The sequence below is a fragment of the Apostichopus japonicus genome, chromosome 21 (genome assembly GCF_037975245.1).
Source record: "Apostichopus japonicus isolate 1M-3 chromosome 21, ASM3797524v1, whole genome shotgun sequence".
NCBI classification, from domain to species: Eukaryota; Metazoa; Echinodermata; class Holothuroidea; order Aspidochirotida; family Stichopodidae; genus Apostichopus; species Apostichopus japonicus.
The window spans coordinates 4,880,929-4,895,000 of NC_092581.1; the positions used below are offsets into that span (position 1 = coordinate 4,880,929).

General features: G+C 36.8%; 1 protein-coding gene across 2 annotated transcripts in view; it reads right to left on the reverse strand.

The window, feature by feature from the left end:
- Window positions 1–6,726: 6,726 nt before the first annotated feature.
- LOC139962880 (glutamate receptor ionotropic, kainate 2-like) overlaps window positions 6,727–14,072 on the reverse strand; it is a 111,191-nt gene continuing 103,845 nt past the window's right edge. For both annotated transcript variants that reach the window (XM_071963263.1, XM_071963262.1), the window contains exons 12-15: window positions 12,017–12,577; window positions 11,335–11,563; window positions 10,384–10,640; window positions 6,727–9,797 (exon numbers count right to left, since the gene is read on the reverse strand). In XM_071963263.1, the coding sequence (XP_071819364.1) occupies window positions 9,639–9,797; window positions 10,384–10,640; window positions 11,335–11,563; window positions 12,017–12,577 (1,206 nt within the window). In that variant the 3' untranslated portion in view covers window positions 6,727–9,638. The remainder of the gene's footprint in view (window positions 9,798–10,383; window positions 10,641–11,334; window positions 11,564–12,016; window positions 12,578–14,072) is intronic.

Genomic DNA, 14,072 nt, shown 5'->3' on the forward strand with positions numbered 1-14,072 from the left:
AAATAAAACTAGTAATAAGAAAAAATAGTGCTATATGTCATTCTGCTATGACCTAAAAATAATAAATATAAACAAAGAAATGAAATGATGAAAAACTGTCGAAAACTTTAATTTTAATGAAAAACTGCAGTACGCATATATATATCCGTCTGGTTCTGAGCCCTCTATCTGTCAGTGACATCAATATTATGTAATAATGAGAGTTCCAGTCATTTGCATCATGAACCAATATTATCAAATGGGAGGGAAAAGAAATTAAAGCCGATAATGATAAATTCTTCTACGATTTGCAGGTTCAGGCACCTACGGAAAGAAAACAACTCAGCCTTAACTACGTGGGGAACTTTTAATTCAAGCCAAGCCCCCTGTTTAGTTGAGTAGTCAATTTTCCATACAAAACTTAAAATTACATAACAATACAGTCCATTACCATGGCAACTGAAGCGTCATCGCAATTCCTCGTAACAAATGCTTAAACGAAGTGTCTGGGCGACAAAATATTATAATTAAAAAACAATGGAATCATTTCAGTATTTCGCTGTTGCAGATGGAGCATAAATCTACAAAAAATGTCTTATATAGTTATTTGTCTTAATTATCAGAAATTAGCGATCAAAACTGAAAAAGAACAAGAATGGGCTACTATTTAAATCAACGTTCGCGAAAACAAAGTTTTCAAAGACCTTCACGTGTATATTGTGTAATATATTCACTCGTGTTGATCAAGAACACCCCTTTAAAGTGTAATGAAAGCCGCAAGGTTTATTACTGGTATGTTCGCATTGCTTGCCAATTACTGAACATTTAAGAGTCCATCATGACAAATTGCGAACCATTTACATTTAAAGTGCCCACGTAGGAGGGCTGTAACCAAAGTAATTGTTTTGTTTCTTGTTGACTTTAGCAACTCTCTCAGTGGACTGCATTTCACGCGTTATTCGAATCCTTTGGTGTTCTGAGACATTATAATGAATCCCCTCGTGAGTCTGGATTACACTATACGTCAGCCTATGCTCGGCTCGTGACCTTTTCTCTCTTCTGTATGTCTTTTTACAAAACATCTTAGTTTTCATGGGAAGGTTTTGATAATATATAGTTGGCGAAGGACCGGAGTGAACTAAATAATTGACAGTGAAAACTAGAACTCCTTGGGTTTACTTGATGTCGCTTCACTTGGGGGCCCTATGACAAACGAAACCCAAGCTGAGGATGGGAGAGACAGGGAGAAGATGGACCGTGACACACTGGGAGGAATAAAATGCGTTAGAATGGGGGGGGGGTGGGGTGGGTGGAGGGGGGTGTATTCAGACTGATAACACTGCTATGGAAGGAGGCGAGTAGTAAAACGGGAGCTGAAACGTTAAAGAGGAGAAATCAACAAAAAGGAAGATGTTATATACATGTATGTATGTATGTATGTATGTATGTATGTATGTATGTATGTATGTATGTATATATATATATATATATATATATATATATATATATATATATATATATATTTATATAGATAGGCCTACATCATTGAATAATTCTTTTGCAATTTATAGGATTAATATCAATATCATTTGTGTAAATTGTCGCAATGCCGTAATAATATGTGATTATGTGGCACTAAATAGGTGACTCATCAATCTTTAACCAAGATCATGCGTAGTATCAATTCCCCTTCCCAATGGCCTCGTGATACCTCACTTGGGGTAACATCGTCATGATCACATGGTGACACCCTCGATTTAAAGAGACTGGGGAACGAGAGTGGATCAATTCGTTTAGTTTTCGTGTCTAGGTTCTATATATTGAGTGACTTTTCTGCAAAGGGATACTTCTTGAATAAATAACGCCCTCTATTTGCGATAGTTCCAAATTCGGTATATGAATATGTATTTTGGAATCTAAATGTTCTAAACTTCTAAAATGGTTAAGTTGGATACAATCTGCCTGTCCCCTTTTTTTATTACTCTAAAAAGTGTAAAATGTTTTTGAAGAAAGAGAGTAGAAACGGACGAGAAGAAGGAGGGATCCTGTATAGGGTTTATATTAATGTGTGATTATGAGGCGAAGGAAGGGTGCGGTATCGGCTATATAGAGGTTTCCAGCCTGGGGCGGTAATGGAGAGCACCTTTCATGTAGTGTATGTGATATTCGGCGAGACTTTTTAATTATGCAGTGGGATAACGCGATAAAATACCATCATATTTTGATTAAAATGATAAACGTTTAATTACATTTTATGAAGTTGGAATGTTTCCATTGTAAGCACATACCCGTGTTTTTTCATGTATAACTATTACATTATTATATATTACACATATTAGATTTGCGCTGCAGACACAACAAGTTACCTTGTTGGCAAGCTTTTTGAGAAAATTGTGTAAACGTTTGTATTGCTGGTAGGCCTGGGTAGCGAAACCTCAGTGTTATGTATTGGTTACTAGAATACAATTAAATTAATTAACAGTGAACGTTCTTTTGTTGTTGTTGTATTGTTTAATATTTTATGCAATATGGATATATTTTACTTCAATATATGACGTGGAGACTTGACTTCTAGTGAAACAGGGCTACCGTGCTTTATAATACAATTTTTGGCAAGAAATATCATTAGCAAATTGATTAATACCAGCTCAAAGAGTTGCTAAGATCGAACGTTCTCAAAGAAATCTCTTGAATAGCCTACACATGATGAAGTGTATATTGTATATTGGTGTCGTAAGAAAAGAGTTTGTTGTTCGCAACAGGATCTATTTTGAAATTCTTTATTTCAACTTTAAAACTATCTCTGCCTATGAGACAACAATTCATCTTTAGCTTTGGCATTCCAAACAAAATTTTCGATAACATATAGGCCATAACCTTCTATATATCTTTCTCAAAGTGTACAGTTTGATGTCCACATGTGAACTGAATAAAGTACACATAAATACACGAGAGGATAAATTCATTACACATTTCGGAACTGTTATTAGAGTACTACATTGTGTTCATGATTTGGTTTGTTTTGTTTTAGCAAATTTAGTCGAAGTAGGACGAAAAGTCACAATTATTAGGACAAGCACGCATGAGTGAAAATCAACACAGGTATTTAGTCACGGTTAGAAGAAGCTGTCATGTGCAGAGTTTCATACATAATTATCATTGCTCAGAAAGAGATGACGTAAATTAATACGATGCTTGTTAATCAAATCATCCTATATTCATTAACGGGGAGAGAATCAGTCTTTTGACTTTTGGTGTTTTATTTCCGATGACCTAATTTTCCACCAACATCCGTGCAAGCTTTTAAGTTTACCATTGTGTCAAAAACATGATTGCTGTTCGCTGCTCAATACTAATCCGTTTTGACACTTCGACGTCTAGAACATGAAATTGGAGAGAATATCATTCTCATTAGAACGATATCATTCACGCGTGTCATGCAGTAAATCCCGTTTGCCACCTAGTCTAACCTCATCTCCAATTAATTCAATGACTCTCTCTCTCTTTACATATATATATATGTATTATAGTTAACGCCAACTTGACGTTAAGCTTGAAGTATAACTCTTCAATGATCAACAGTGAAGTTGAGAAGAAAGTTGAGAAGAAAGAGGCGGGATTGGTTTGGGGGGGGGGATTGGGGGTTTTTTTTTGGGGGGGGAGTGTCGAGGTGGGTGGGGAAGAGGTTGGGCATGGGGGAGAGGGCGTTGTGGTCAAGTGGTTAAGGCAGTGGACTGGTGATCTAAAGGATTACAGGTTCGAGCCCTGGCCTGTGTCCTTGGGCAAGGCACTTTATCTCCATTGCCTCTCTTTACCCAGATGTATAAATGGGGACTTGCGAGGTAACTTGTAAATATATATAGTTGCGTGCGCCGGTTTGTGGCTGCACCCTATGGGAAGTCCCCCGGGGACATGTGGTTGTTGTGCACTGTGGTGTCCCAGGAGAGATTGATTGAATTGCGCAAACTAGGGTGTTTAGGTGTGACAAGTTACCAATGACCAAGGCTAAGTTGTACACGCTATGGTATATAAGCGCCTTTGAACAATTTCTGTTGATTTTGGCGCTATATAAATGTTTTCTGATTGATTGATGGGGATTGGCAAGCCTCCGTGAATGTATCGATAATTATTACAACCTGCGACCTTAACAACAAAAGTTTAATTTCAGTGAGGCGGGATGTAAGAGGAGGACAGGGGGTGGGGGGGGAGTGGCGCAAGGGCAAGGAACTACATGATATGTGAATGCATGGAATAGCAAATTCAACATTACCAGTTTGAAAGAAATAGTAATTAAATGCATAGGTGAATATCTTACCTCTTTTCTGTGTATTCGTTAGTCACACAGTGTCATAGGATCCTATTAACTCAGTGCCACCTGTAAGATCGCGGAACCAGTACGTATATGATATCGGTATCTATATTTCACTGGGTTGAAGAAATTCTTCAAACAGAGCTGTAACTGCTGCCGAGGTGGTGTGCTTGGATTGACGCAAAATTCTCCAACAATTGCCGTAACATAAGTTCATGATGGTAGGCAAAAATAGTTATGTTTGAAATTCCAGTTACTCTGTTCTTATGGCTTTAGGAGACAAGTTTAGATTGCCTATTGCTTTAGTATTATACTACTACATGCCCTACAGTACAATGACAATTGGGTTAAAGGTTAGGCCATGTGAAATTCAGTTAGCAGTCATGGCGTTATCAGTGAAAGTTGAAAAGCTCGCAGTCAGTTGTATATTTGTGGGGAAGTTAACCTGCTATGTACACGCGGTGTACGGTGCCCTGTCCCCGACCCTCCGGTGGTATCCCTTCCCCCACTGTCCGCCGACAGTACTCGGCTCAAAGTTTGACAGACTGGTGGATCATAGGGCCTAAGACTTTGTTATGGTGATAATATTATTATAGCCTATATGGCCATATTCTGTTAATTCGTCACAACTATACTAAATTAATAGAGAGAAGTTATTCATTTATTTTCACATGTGGCTATAATTCAAAATGATAGGCAAATGTAGTTCCAACGTTCTTCAATAATTTATTTTCAGCTCATATGATTCCATCCTCAGGCTGACAAAGGCTTTCATAATCGTCAACTTTTTCTCAAGTGTTTCTTCCTGTCATTTTAATTTCATAAACCTTGAAGACGTAGGCATAGGGTACAAATTGAGATTTTTCATCCACAGAAGGCCTCCATGATTTAAATGATCCAAGTATCTTACTCACTATCCCCAACTGAGCGCATCAACACTTGTAGAATTTAACCAGCGTGATTCTAGTATAACAGAAAACCATTTGCCTTAAGTCTAAGCTAGTCAATTGAACTCCTTCAGGTGCACTTTTTGCACTCTCCATGTTTCCTTAATTAACTTACGAAAATGATAATTATCCACTCTTCTTTATCCCATCCCTCCATCCCTCCATATTTCCCCGGGCCCCTTAGTGAGCCCGGGCCTTGAAACTGTATCAACCTCATCTTCTCTCGTCAAACCCGAGCGTCCTTCAGTATTTCTGGAAAAAAATTGCGGGCTCCGCTTTGCATTTGTCTCAATTCTCAATATAATGCCCCGTTATGAATATCCAATGTACGCCCTCATTTTGGTTAAAATTAATATTTCTACATGTTCATGCATTAGAGATAATTAGCGGGTATAAATGCAATAAGGTGTCGATATAGTGTCTAGCTGAGACGCGCCATTAACTTTTAGTCATCAATTTCATTTATTCAATTTTCTTGCAGATTTTGTAGGCACCAATATGAGGAGATAAAGAGAATAAACTGAAACTGGAAAATGTCAAATCAAATTATTTTGTTATAACAAATATTTATAGTGGGTTATAAAAATGAATTTATTTCGATTTATATCCTTTACTAATTATTTACTATAAACTTAATTGTTTAGCCGCGCGGAAAAGACAGTTAATTTCACGCTTGTTAGTCGGTTTTCTAGCAGTAAAAGTTTGATACAGACTATGGATTAATACAATAAACTTAATGGTTTACTTGGCTATACTAAATAGATTTATTTTAATTAAATTTCAAATTCAGTTTTCCTTTGTGTTTGAGATGTGATTCTTGTAGGGATGTTAGGTACTCATCGGTCAGTTTGAAACAAAATGAACTTAGTTAAGGCAACAAATGATGTTCGAACTTCTGACTGAATTTTTTTTTTCAAATCTGACCCAGTTGTCAATTATAAACGTCTCTCTGAATACGAGAAAAAATGTCAATATTAGCGATAACCATTAAAACAAAAATACTCTACGCCGAGGAAAATGTTAAAATTGGCTGATGGATGTATAACATATTCTAAGCATCCTATGTAAATTTGCATTAAATTCAGGCTATGTACCACTCTCTTGAATAAAAAATAAATAAAAAGAGTTGACATGTTCTTGCACCAAATGTGAGTGAACTTGAAGCAAATAGATGTGATAACATGTAGATGTACATTGACAAATTCGTTTTATGTCTTTTTTTTTCTCGAAAAAATGAACTTTCAACTTTCTTCATCAAAATTGAGAGGCATTTACATATGAATACACTACAGTCTTGGAGTACCGTATTGATAACTGTTATCTTCACATACCCCACTAGGTTAAGGTGGATCTATATTCAGTATAACGTCCAAAAATTACGTTGCCAAAAAAAAAAAAAAATTTTATACGGCACGTTACGTCATGTAAAGTCGCATTACGATACAGCATGCGAGAGTTTAATTAAGGCAATAAAAGACACGACAACTTAAATGATAGGAATATTTGGTATTATATTTTGCCCCTTTTCATAGTGCATAAAATCCAACCAAAATTAAAACAAGATATGAAGTTTAAATGGACTTGTTATAACGGATATTAATTTGTCAGAATACAAATAAAATCAATGCAAAATTATGAGTATTGAAACTCATGAAGAAAACCCAATTTTTCTTTTCTTACATCGGATAATCAACGAAAAATTATGTGTTACAAATAGGTCTGTTTTTAAACATCAAGTAAGTCGAATTTTATGACAATGGATGTGACCTTTACATTTTAAAACAAGAGAGACGTAGAGAAATAGGTTAACTCATAAATATTCAATGAAGGTGCTGTACCTTTATGACGTAGAGCTTCCGAAAATTAATGGGACTACGCATAATAATTCTTTGGATAGATCTGTATCTATTAATTTAAAAGTGAATAAAGTTCATTGAATTATTAACTTCCTTGGCAAGCATCTTTATATTTTGAACACAAAATCAGCTACGTATGAATATGCGAGATACTATATGTGTGACGGGATGGGGTAATGTGGTGGTGAGGTTGGAAAAATGAGGAATTAAATGAAAGTAAATTTAGTTTCATTTGTTTAACCTTAACGAAAAGACCTTAACTCTTATTTATCATTCATAATTTCACAACAACATGACAAGATTGGGGAGGTGTGTAGAGGGGGTGGGGGGGGTACTAGGTCCAACTGATGATCAATATGTTTGTTTCTGTATGTTTGTTCCAGTCAAAGGTCAGTTGATAATTATCCATCGGGACTATAAAAAAATTATTTAATGTTTATACGCATGTCCAAAACTTTTTATTTTTTATTTTATTTTAATATTTGCTCTTTTTATTTTCCTAAAAGAGAGTAACCTATCTGTGTATATTTTGATATGTTTTGTTACCAATAATTTTCATAAATAGTCCCAAAACCCAAGCACTTTCTCCATCACTTGCTAACTATTCGTTAGTTCGCGATTTAAATAAATTATGTTTTTGTTTCTAATAAATCACTAATTTCTTTAAAAAATGAAGTTTTATTGAAGACTTTTTTATTTACATTTTCGTGGAAGATAGTGAGTTTACATGAATTAATCAAACCAAGCATTTTATTTACATTTTTTAACCTTTCTTCTGCACCAGGCAGTTCAGTTTACACCATTCCACAATCATTCAAATAATTCATAAAAAATAACAAATGCAAATGATCTGTAATATGTAACAAATCTCAAATCATAGTAATCAAAACAGTTTGATTTTAAAATACATTGGGAAAACTTTACAGTTGGCAAAAATAATTTAAAAAATCATAATTACGATGATGATAATAATAATAATACTATAACTAACAATAATACAGAACCTTTAAACAATACAATACATAACAACACCAACATCGCTACGTTCTAAACAACAAATTCAAAAGAACAATTCATTTGTAACAATGAACAATGCTACAAAAAGACATCATTGTTTGGTTTGCATTACGCAAAATCTTTTGTTTAGAAGAATGATGTTTCTCTGTATGTTAATGTCTAAACAATGCAAAAAAAAAACTCTCTGAAATTAGTTTCCTGTTGTCAAAGGTACTGGATATTGTGATAAAGGTGTTAAGATAAAATTATGTTAAAATAGTGAATAAAAGTTCAATCGAATTTGGTTTTACTTTAGATTATTCTTCATCATCGTATATTTAGCATCGTAAATTAAATATTAATAAATATTGTTTACTTCAATGTAATAAATTATAGGGAATGAAAGGCATTTTGCTTTATGAATTTTCAATTATGTTCATGTAACATATGTGCATGGGCAATAAATCAACATACGAAAGATATTTGTTCATATCCAGTTTAACGGAGACTACATCGGGCAAACTCAATCCAATCGTAAAATGGTTTATGTTTGAGCTGAAAAAAAAAAATCGTTGTCACAACAAGGAGACGCCATTTTCCGAAACATTTAACAAGTAACAAATATTCATGAATATTCATAAACAAATTTTTAAAAAATACCAAAAATAACACGACGTGTTACAATATTATTACTTTCCAACTCAAACAAGTCAGTGTTTAATCAATAATTAAAAATAAATAAATAAGCAAGAAAAAACAATTCAATGGAAATTATTACGATTATGCCAGAAACCCGCACTATGACATTTCGACTACGACATTTTGCCGCATTGGATGATAATTAATGGCAAAACCATCAAATTAATACCATTTTTTCTTCATCTTATTGCCTCTGAGCGTGCCAGGATAATGCCGGTGACTATACCGATACCTCCTCTGTTCCGAATTGCTTCTGATTCCGTTTAAAATACTAGACAAAATATAATTATTACCCAGACCATTGACAGCTGCTGACATACAAAAATATGGCTGGTTGTATTATTATTATGATTATTTCTCCTCATTTTATATTTTAACACTGTCCTCGAAAATCTTGATCATTTCAATTCTAACTGACTGGAGGTTAGGTTCTTTAAACATAATTCTCTCTTTTTGTTTTTTTTTCCTCGTAGAATTTCACACGCTGTCATCTGGCAAGACCATAGATTTTCACACCACGAATTCTCTCTTCTTTTCTGGTTAAAACACTTTCTTTTGAACAACCAAAACGACATAGTATGTGCTACACGCGTCCTTGACTTGATCAAGCATATTCCGTATCACTTCCGGTTTGGCTGCAATTTTCACCCTTGGATGCAGCTGCCTGGCATCGGAATGATAAAAAAAATTCCCCTTAAAAAAAAACACCAAAAGTTGACAATCGTCGTCATCCCCTTCAGAACAATTTCGAGAGCGTCATTTTTTCTGTTTTTTTTTAAAGCTATCCATGTAACCTTTGAACCTTTGAAGTTTCCCACGTCATCAAAGTGGTGTAACTCGGGGATGTCTATGTCATTTCATGTGAACGTTGTCGGATAAAGCAATCATTTGACCATTTGTCGTGGTAAACGGCGGCTGGTATTTGGCTTCTGGGAACATGGCAGGCTTCCTCTTGCCGTTACATCTACAAGCGAACCGTAAACCCGACATCATCTCCCCACACAGAGATTTCTGACAAGAGAGGTGGGGGGGGGGGGGGTGGAGGGAGAAAAAAATGACGTTAATTTTCTAGAATATAGCAAGTAGGAAATATCATATACGCACAAAGTTTGCCGACAAATTTATGGGACCTGCCCCCTGCTAATCTGATTCCAGTTATTAAATTGCCGGCAGTTGTGTGCAGTTAGTAAAAGGTTATGCATTGTGGTACAGTATCTAATGTCAGGCGTATGGTAAAATCCAGGAAGTACGAAAAGTTGAAAAACCTTAATGATTTTTTTTTAAATTGGTTGATATTGAGTTCTGAACTTGTTCATGTAAGACAACAATTCAAAATAAACAATTAATGAAAAGCTCATAACCCGCAAAAAAAAAAAATCCTTCATTTTGCAAACTGTGAAACGTGTTGTTATGTTTTCCATTTCTTAAACTGATAACACAGCTATATACATATATATGAAAGTCAATTGTCATTTCTCGACAGCTTTATAATTTGCTATTAAAATGCAACTCGCACTGTTATTGTCAACATGATAGTCAAAGCTAGATTTTCGATTTTGACAGACGACATCCTTTTCAAAGGCAGTATCAAACTCACCCGGTCTATTTCTGCATTCTGTTTAGATTTCCAGATAAATTCTCCTATTGCGACCAGAACTCCTATGATCAAACCAGCCAGAAGAACCAGAAATATTCCGCCTATATTTTCGACTCCTAGTTCATTCGCGTCTTCTTTGCTGGCTTCATCCCTGACGCATTTGCCTTGTTTCCACCACTTGTTCTTCATCTCTAACAAAATGTCGTCCTCTTGAAGTCTCAAAATGGCGCTGGTAATTTCATCTCGAATCGGTGCACCTATAACGGTCAAAATAAATCAACGTAAGAGAGAGAGAGAGGCCATGATACGCATGCGTGCGAAAGAGACAACAATATTTGAATCACTTCCCAAACGTTTTATTGCTTGCTAAATCTCAACGAAGATGGTAAAAAAAAACAGTTGTCTAATTTTGAAACTAAATTGTGTGTAAATATGGGACAAATGCAAGGTTTAAAAAAGTTCGTTTGGGGCATACTTTCATAAACTGGACTGAGGCTGAACTGGGGTGGCTGGGCACAAGGTTCACGCAGGCGCGTAACGAGGAATTTGCCAAGGGAGGGGCGAAACTTGTAGGCAAGCTATCTAAGCGTAGCGCCCCATGAGTTGGCGCGAACCGTACAAGAAAATTTGGCTGAAAATGTCTCCCAGATCGCTGGAAATGGCACCATCCAGGCCTTATAAATTGCATCTGAGCATTTTCTATTTTGAAATTACAAGCGATATCATAAAAAATATGCTCAAGGGGGGGGGGCTGTCGCCCCCTTCGCCCCCCCCTTGGCTACGCGCCTGAGTTCACGCTTCCTCCCCCACTTTCGTGAAAAGCCTGAAAAGTGTCCCTTTTTGTAAGTTAAATGTTATACGAATGGGGGGGGGAGGGGGATGTGAGGAGGGGAGAGTGGTGAGTGGGGAGCACAACAAAGATTTCGTTTAAACTGCCAGTGGGCTCCATACCTCTTGGTACGCCGATCCCGTAACCACGTGAGTTTAACAATCCACCAATTCTTGTTAGATTCTTGCAGTGCTGAGATACAACATATTCCGCCATGGTTGACTCCATTAGAAACGCATAGTCCTTTCGTTTTAGAACCCTCTCGATCCCGCTTTGGTAAGTATCTGAAAATACTTCTGGCCGGGAGCTCATATAGGCCCACATATCACTGTACGTAGGTATTTCTGATCTCTGTGATAACATAAAATATAGAACAAATTAGTGTGCGGTTTTGAAAATCATTTCACTTTGGAAAAGGGACATGTTTTTTTAATATAAAGATGATCATACTTTCCTGTGTATAGTCGATTAAAGTTCAATGTTACCTAAACTGAGAGTATTGTGTCCTCTACACAGTATTACATGCTTGGGTTCTATATATTATAGTAGAACAACTATTTGCATGGCGTTTGAATTGGAAAATAACCATTTTATGGTGTCAGCAGTGGGAAACAAAAATATGTTAAACCACTGAAAAATGATCATACTTCATGAACAGTCGATAAAAGTTCACGTTACCTAGACTGAGGTTATTGTATCCTCTACACTGTATTACATTGGAAAATAAACAATTTATGGTGTCAGCAGTGGGAAACAAAGCTATGTTAAACCAATGAAAGCAGACTAAATTTGAATACAGTGTACCTTGAAAAATGTCTCTGATGATCCGCCTTTCCTTGTTCCGTATTGGATTTCTGTTTGCTTTGACAGGTCGTCAGCATTCTGAATTGGTGATACCATACGTTCGACCGTTAAGAAGGCAGCTAAGTTAGCGGTGTAGGAAGATACCAATATTAATGAGAAGAACCACCAGAACCCGCTGAGGACGCGAGTCGAGAACGCTTTGGGGTTCAATTCGGACCCTTGCTGCATTAAGCCTCCAAATGCGAACCACATACAACTCAACAAGTTAAACTGGTTCTCGACTTGATCGTATTCGGGATTGCACGGGTGCGAGTTGTACCATTCGTAAGGGCTAAATCGAGCTAACAGAAAGACCGTGAGGCTCACAGCCAGGTAGGCCATCACCACATACATCCACACGTCAAATGCCAAGGGACTCAGGAAGGAAAAGACTCCTGGATTCTGTGGTTCCGGTACACGGAATAATATCGTGAGACCAAGATACATATACGGTTTGGAGAAATCTATGACTTCCTCGCGAACGAAGGATATGGTCAGCGGAGCCACTGCGAGGTCGGCTTCCTGTAAGAGACAAGGACGAAATATATATATATATATATATATATATATATATATATATATATATATATATATATATATATATATATATATACTGTACATCGATTTGAATACTGCGACGAAATATGTGTGAACTTCTTTATGGCCTATATCTATGCAAATTAAATTCAGTTCGTCTTTCAAGACAGAACTATAGTAATCATTTTCCAGCCACACAAAGACGTTCCATTGGGGGGGGGGGAGGGACGGGTGCGGTGGGGGTTGGAGGGGTGGGTGGGTGGCGTACTACATGATTGGATATTTCATATTCAAAACAGACCATTAAGATAACATGACATCACAGAATGATGAATCATTATATAAAACTTAAACCTGTGTGTTGTTTGCCACTATACGTTTTCTTCATGTGCATATATAGTCATATCCTCAAGGGCGTAGGAACCGGGAGGGCTGGGGGCGCCAGCCCTCCCAGTGAAAAATATGGAGAGGCGGAAGTATCATTCCGCCCCCCCCCCCCCACTTCGCAAGTCAGAAAACCCCTTTTTCATTTCCAAATGAGAAAAAATCTCATTTGGAGCACCAAATTGCATCTAAGGCCAGGTGAAAATGCAAAATTATATACAAAATGGAGTGGGTGGGTTGAAGTGTGCTATATTGCACCAAATTGCATCTGAGGCCACCTGGAAATGCAAAATAATTCCAAAGGGGAGGGGAACACCCCCTCCCCTTAGACCCCTCCCCCAGGCTGGCCATCAGTCTTCAGCCCCCCACTCAAAAGAACCTTCCTACGCCACTGCATATCCTGATCGTTATTAAGAGAGCGCAGGGGAAATGATTTAATAAGTATTACACCTCTGTTTTCTCTCTATATATCTTTCTATACAATTAGAAGTAAAATAAGAGCAATAACAGCTAATATCATGTTAACAGGTAAAATATTATTCGTATGTATACACACTGGTCTTTTCTTTGTTCTATGATATTTCTGTAAAAAAAAGCTGTTACTTGCTGGAATATAAATATTATAATTAATGACAATCAATGAATGAATCACTCACTCACTCAATCTGAATCGACTGATTAATTAATGAAACTAATGTTTGTTTCTCATGCAATTGTTTTAAGTGGATTAACGAAAGAAACAAAAATAACGCCATGTTTTCGTTACTCCTCTCTTACCCCTCTCATAATTTCTCATAAAATATGGAGAGGCGGAAGTATCATTCCGCCCCCCCCCCCCACTTCGCAAGTCAGAAAACCCCTTTTTCATTTCCAAATGAGAAAAAATCTCATTTGGAGCACCAAATTGCATCTAAGGCCAGGTGAAAATGCAAAATTATATACAAAATGGAGTGGGTGGGTTGAAGTGTGCTATATTGCACCAAATTGCATCTGAGGCCACCTGGAAATGCAAAATAATTCCAAAGGGGAGGGGGACACCCCCTCCCCCAGGCTGGCCATCAGTCTTCAGCCCCCCACTCAAAAGAACCTTCCTACG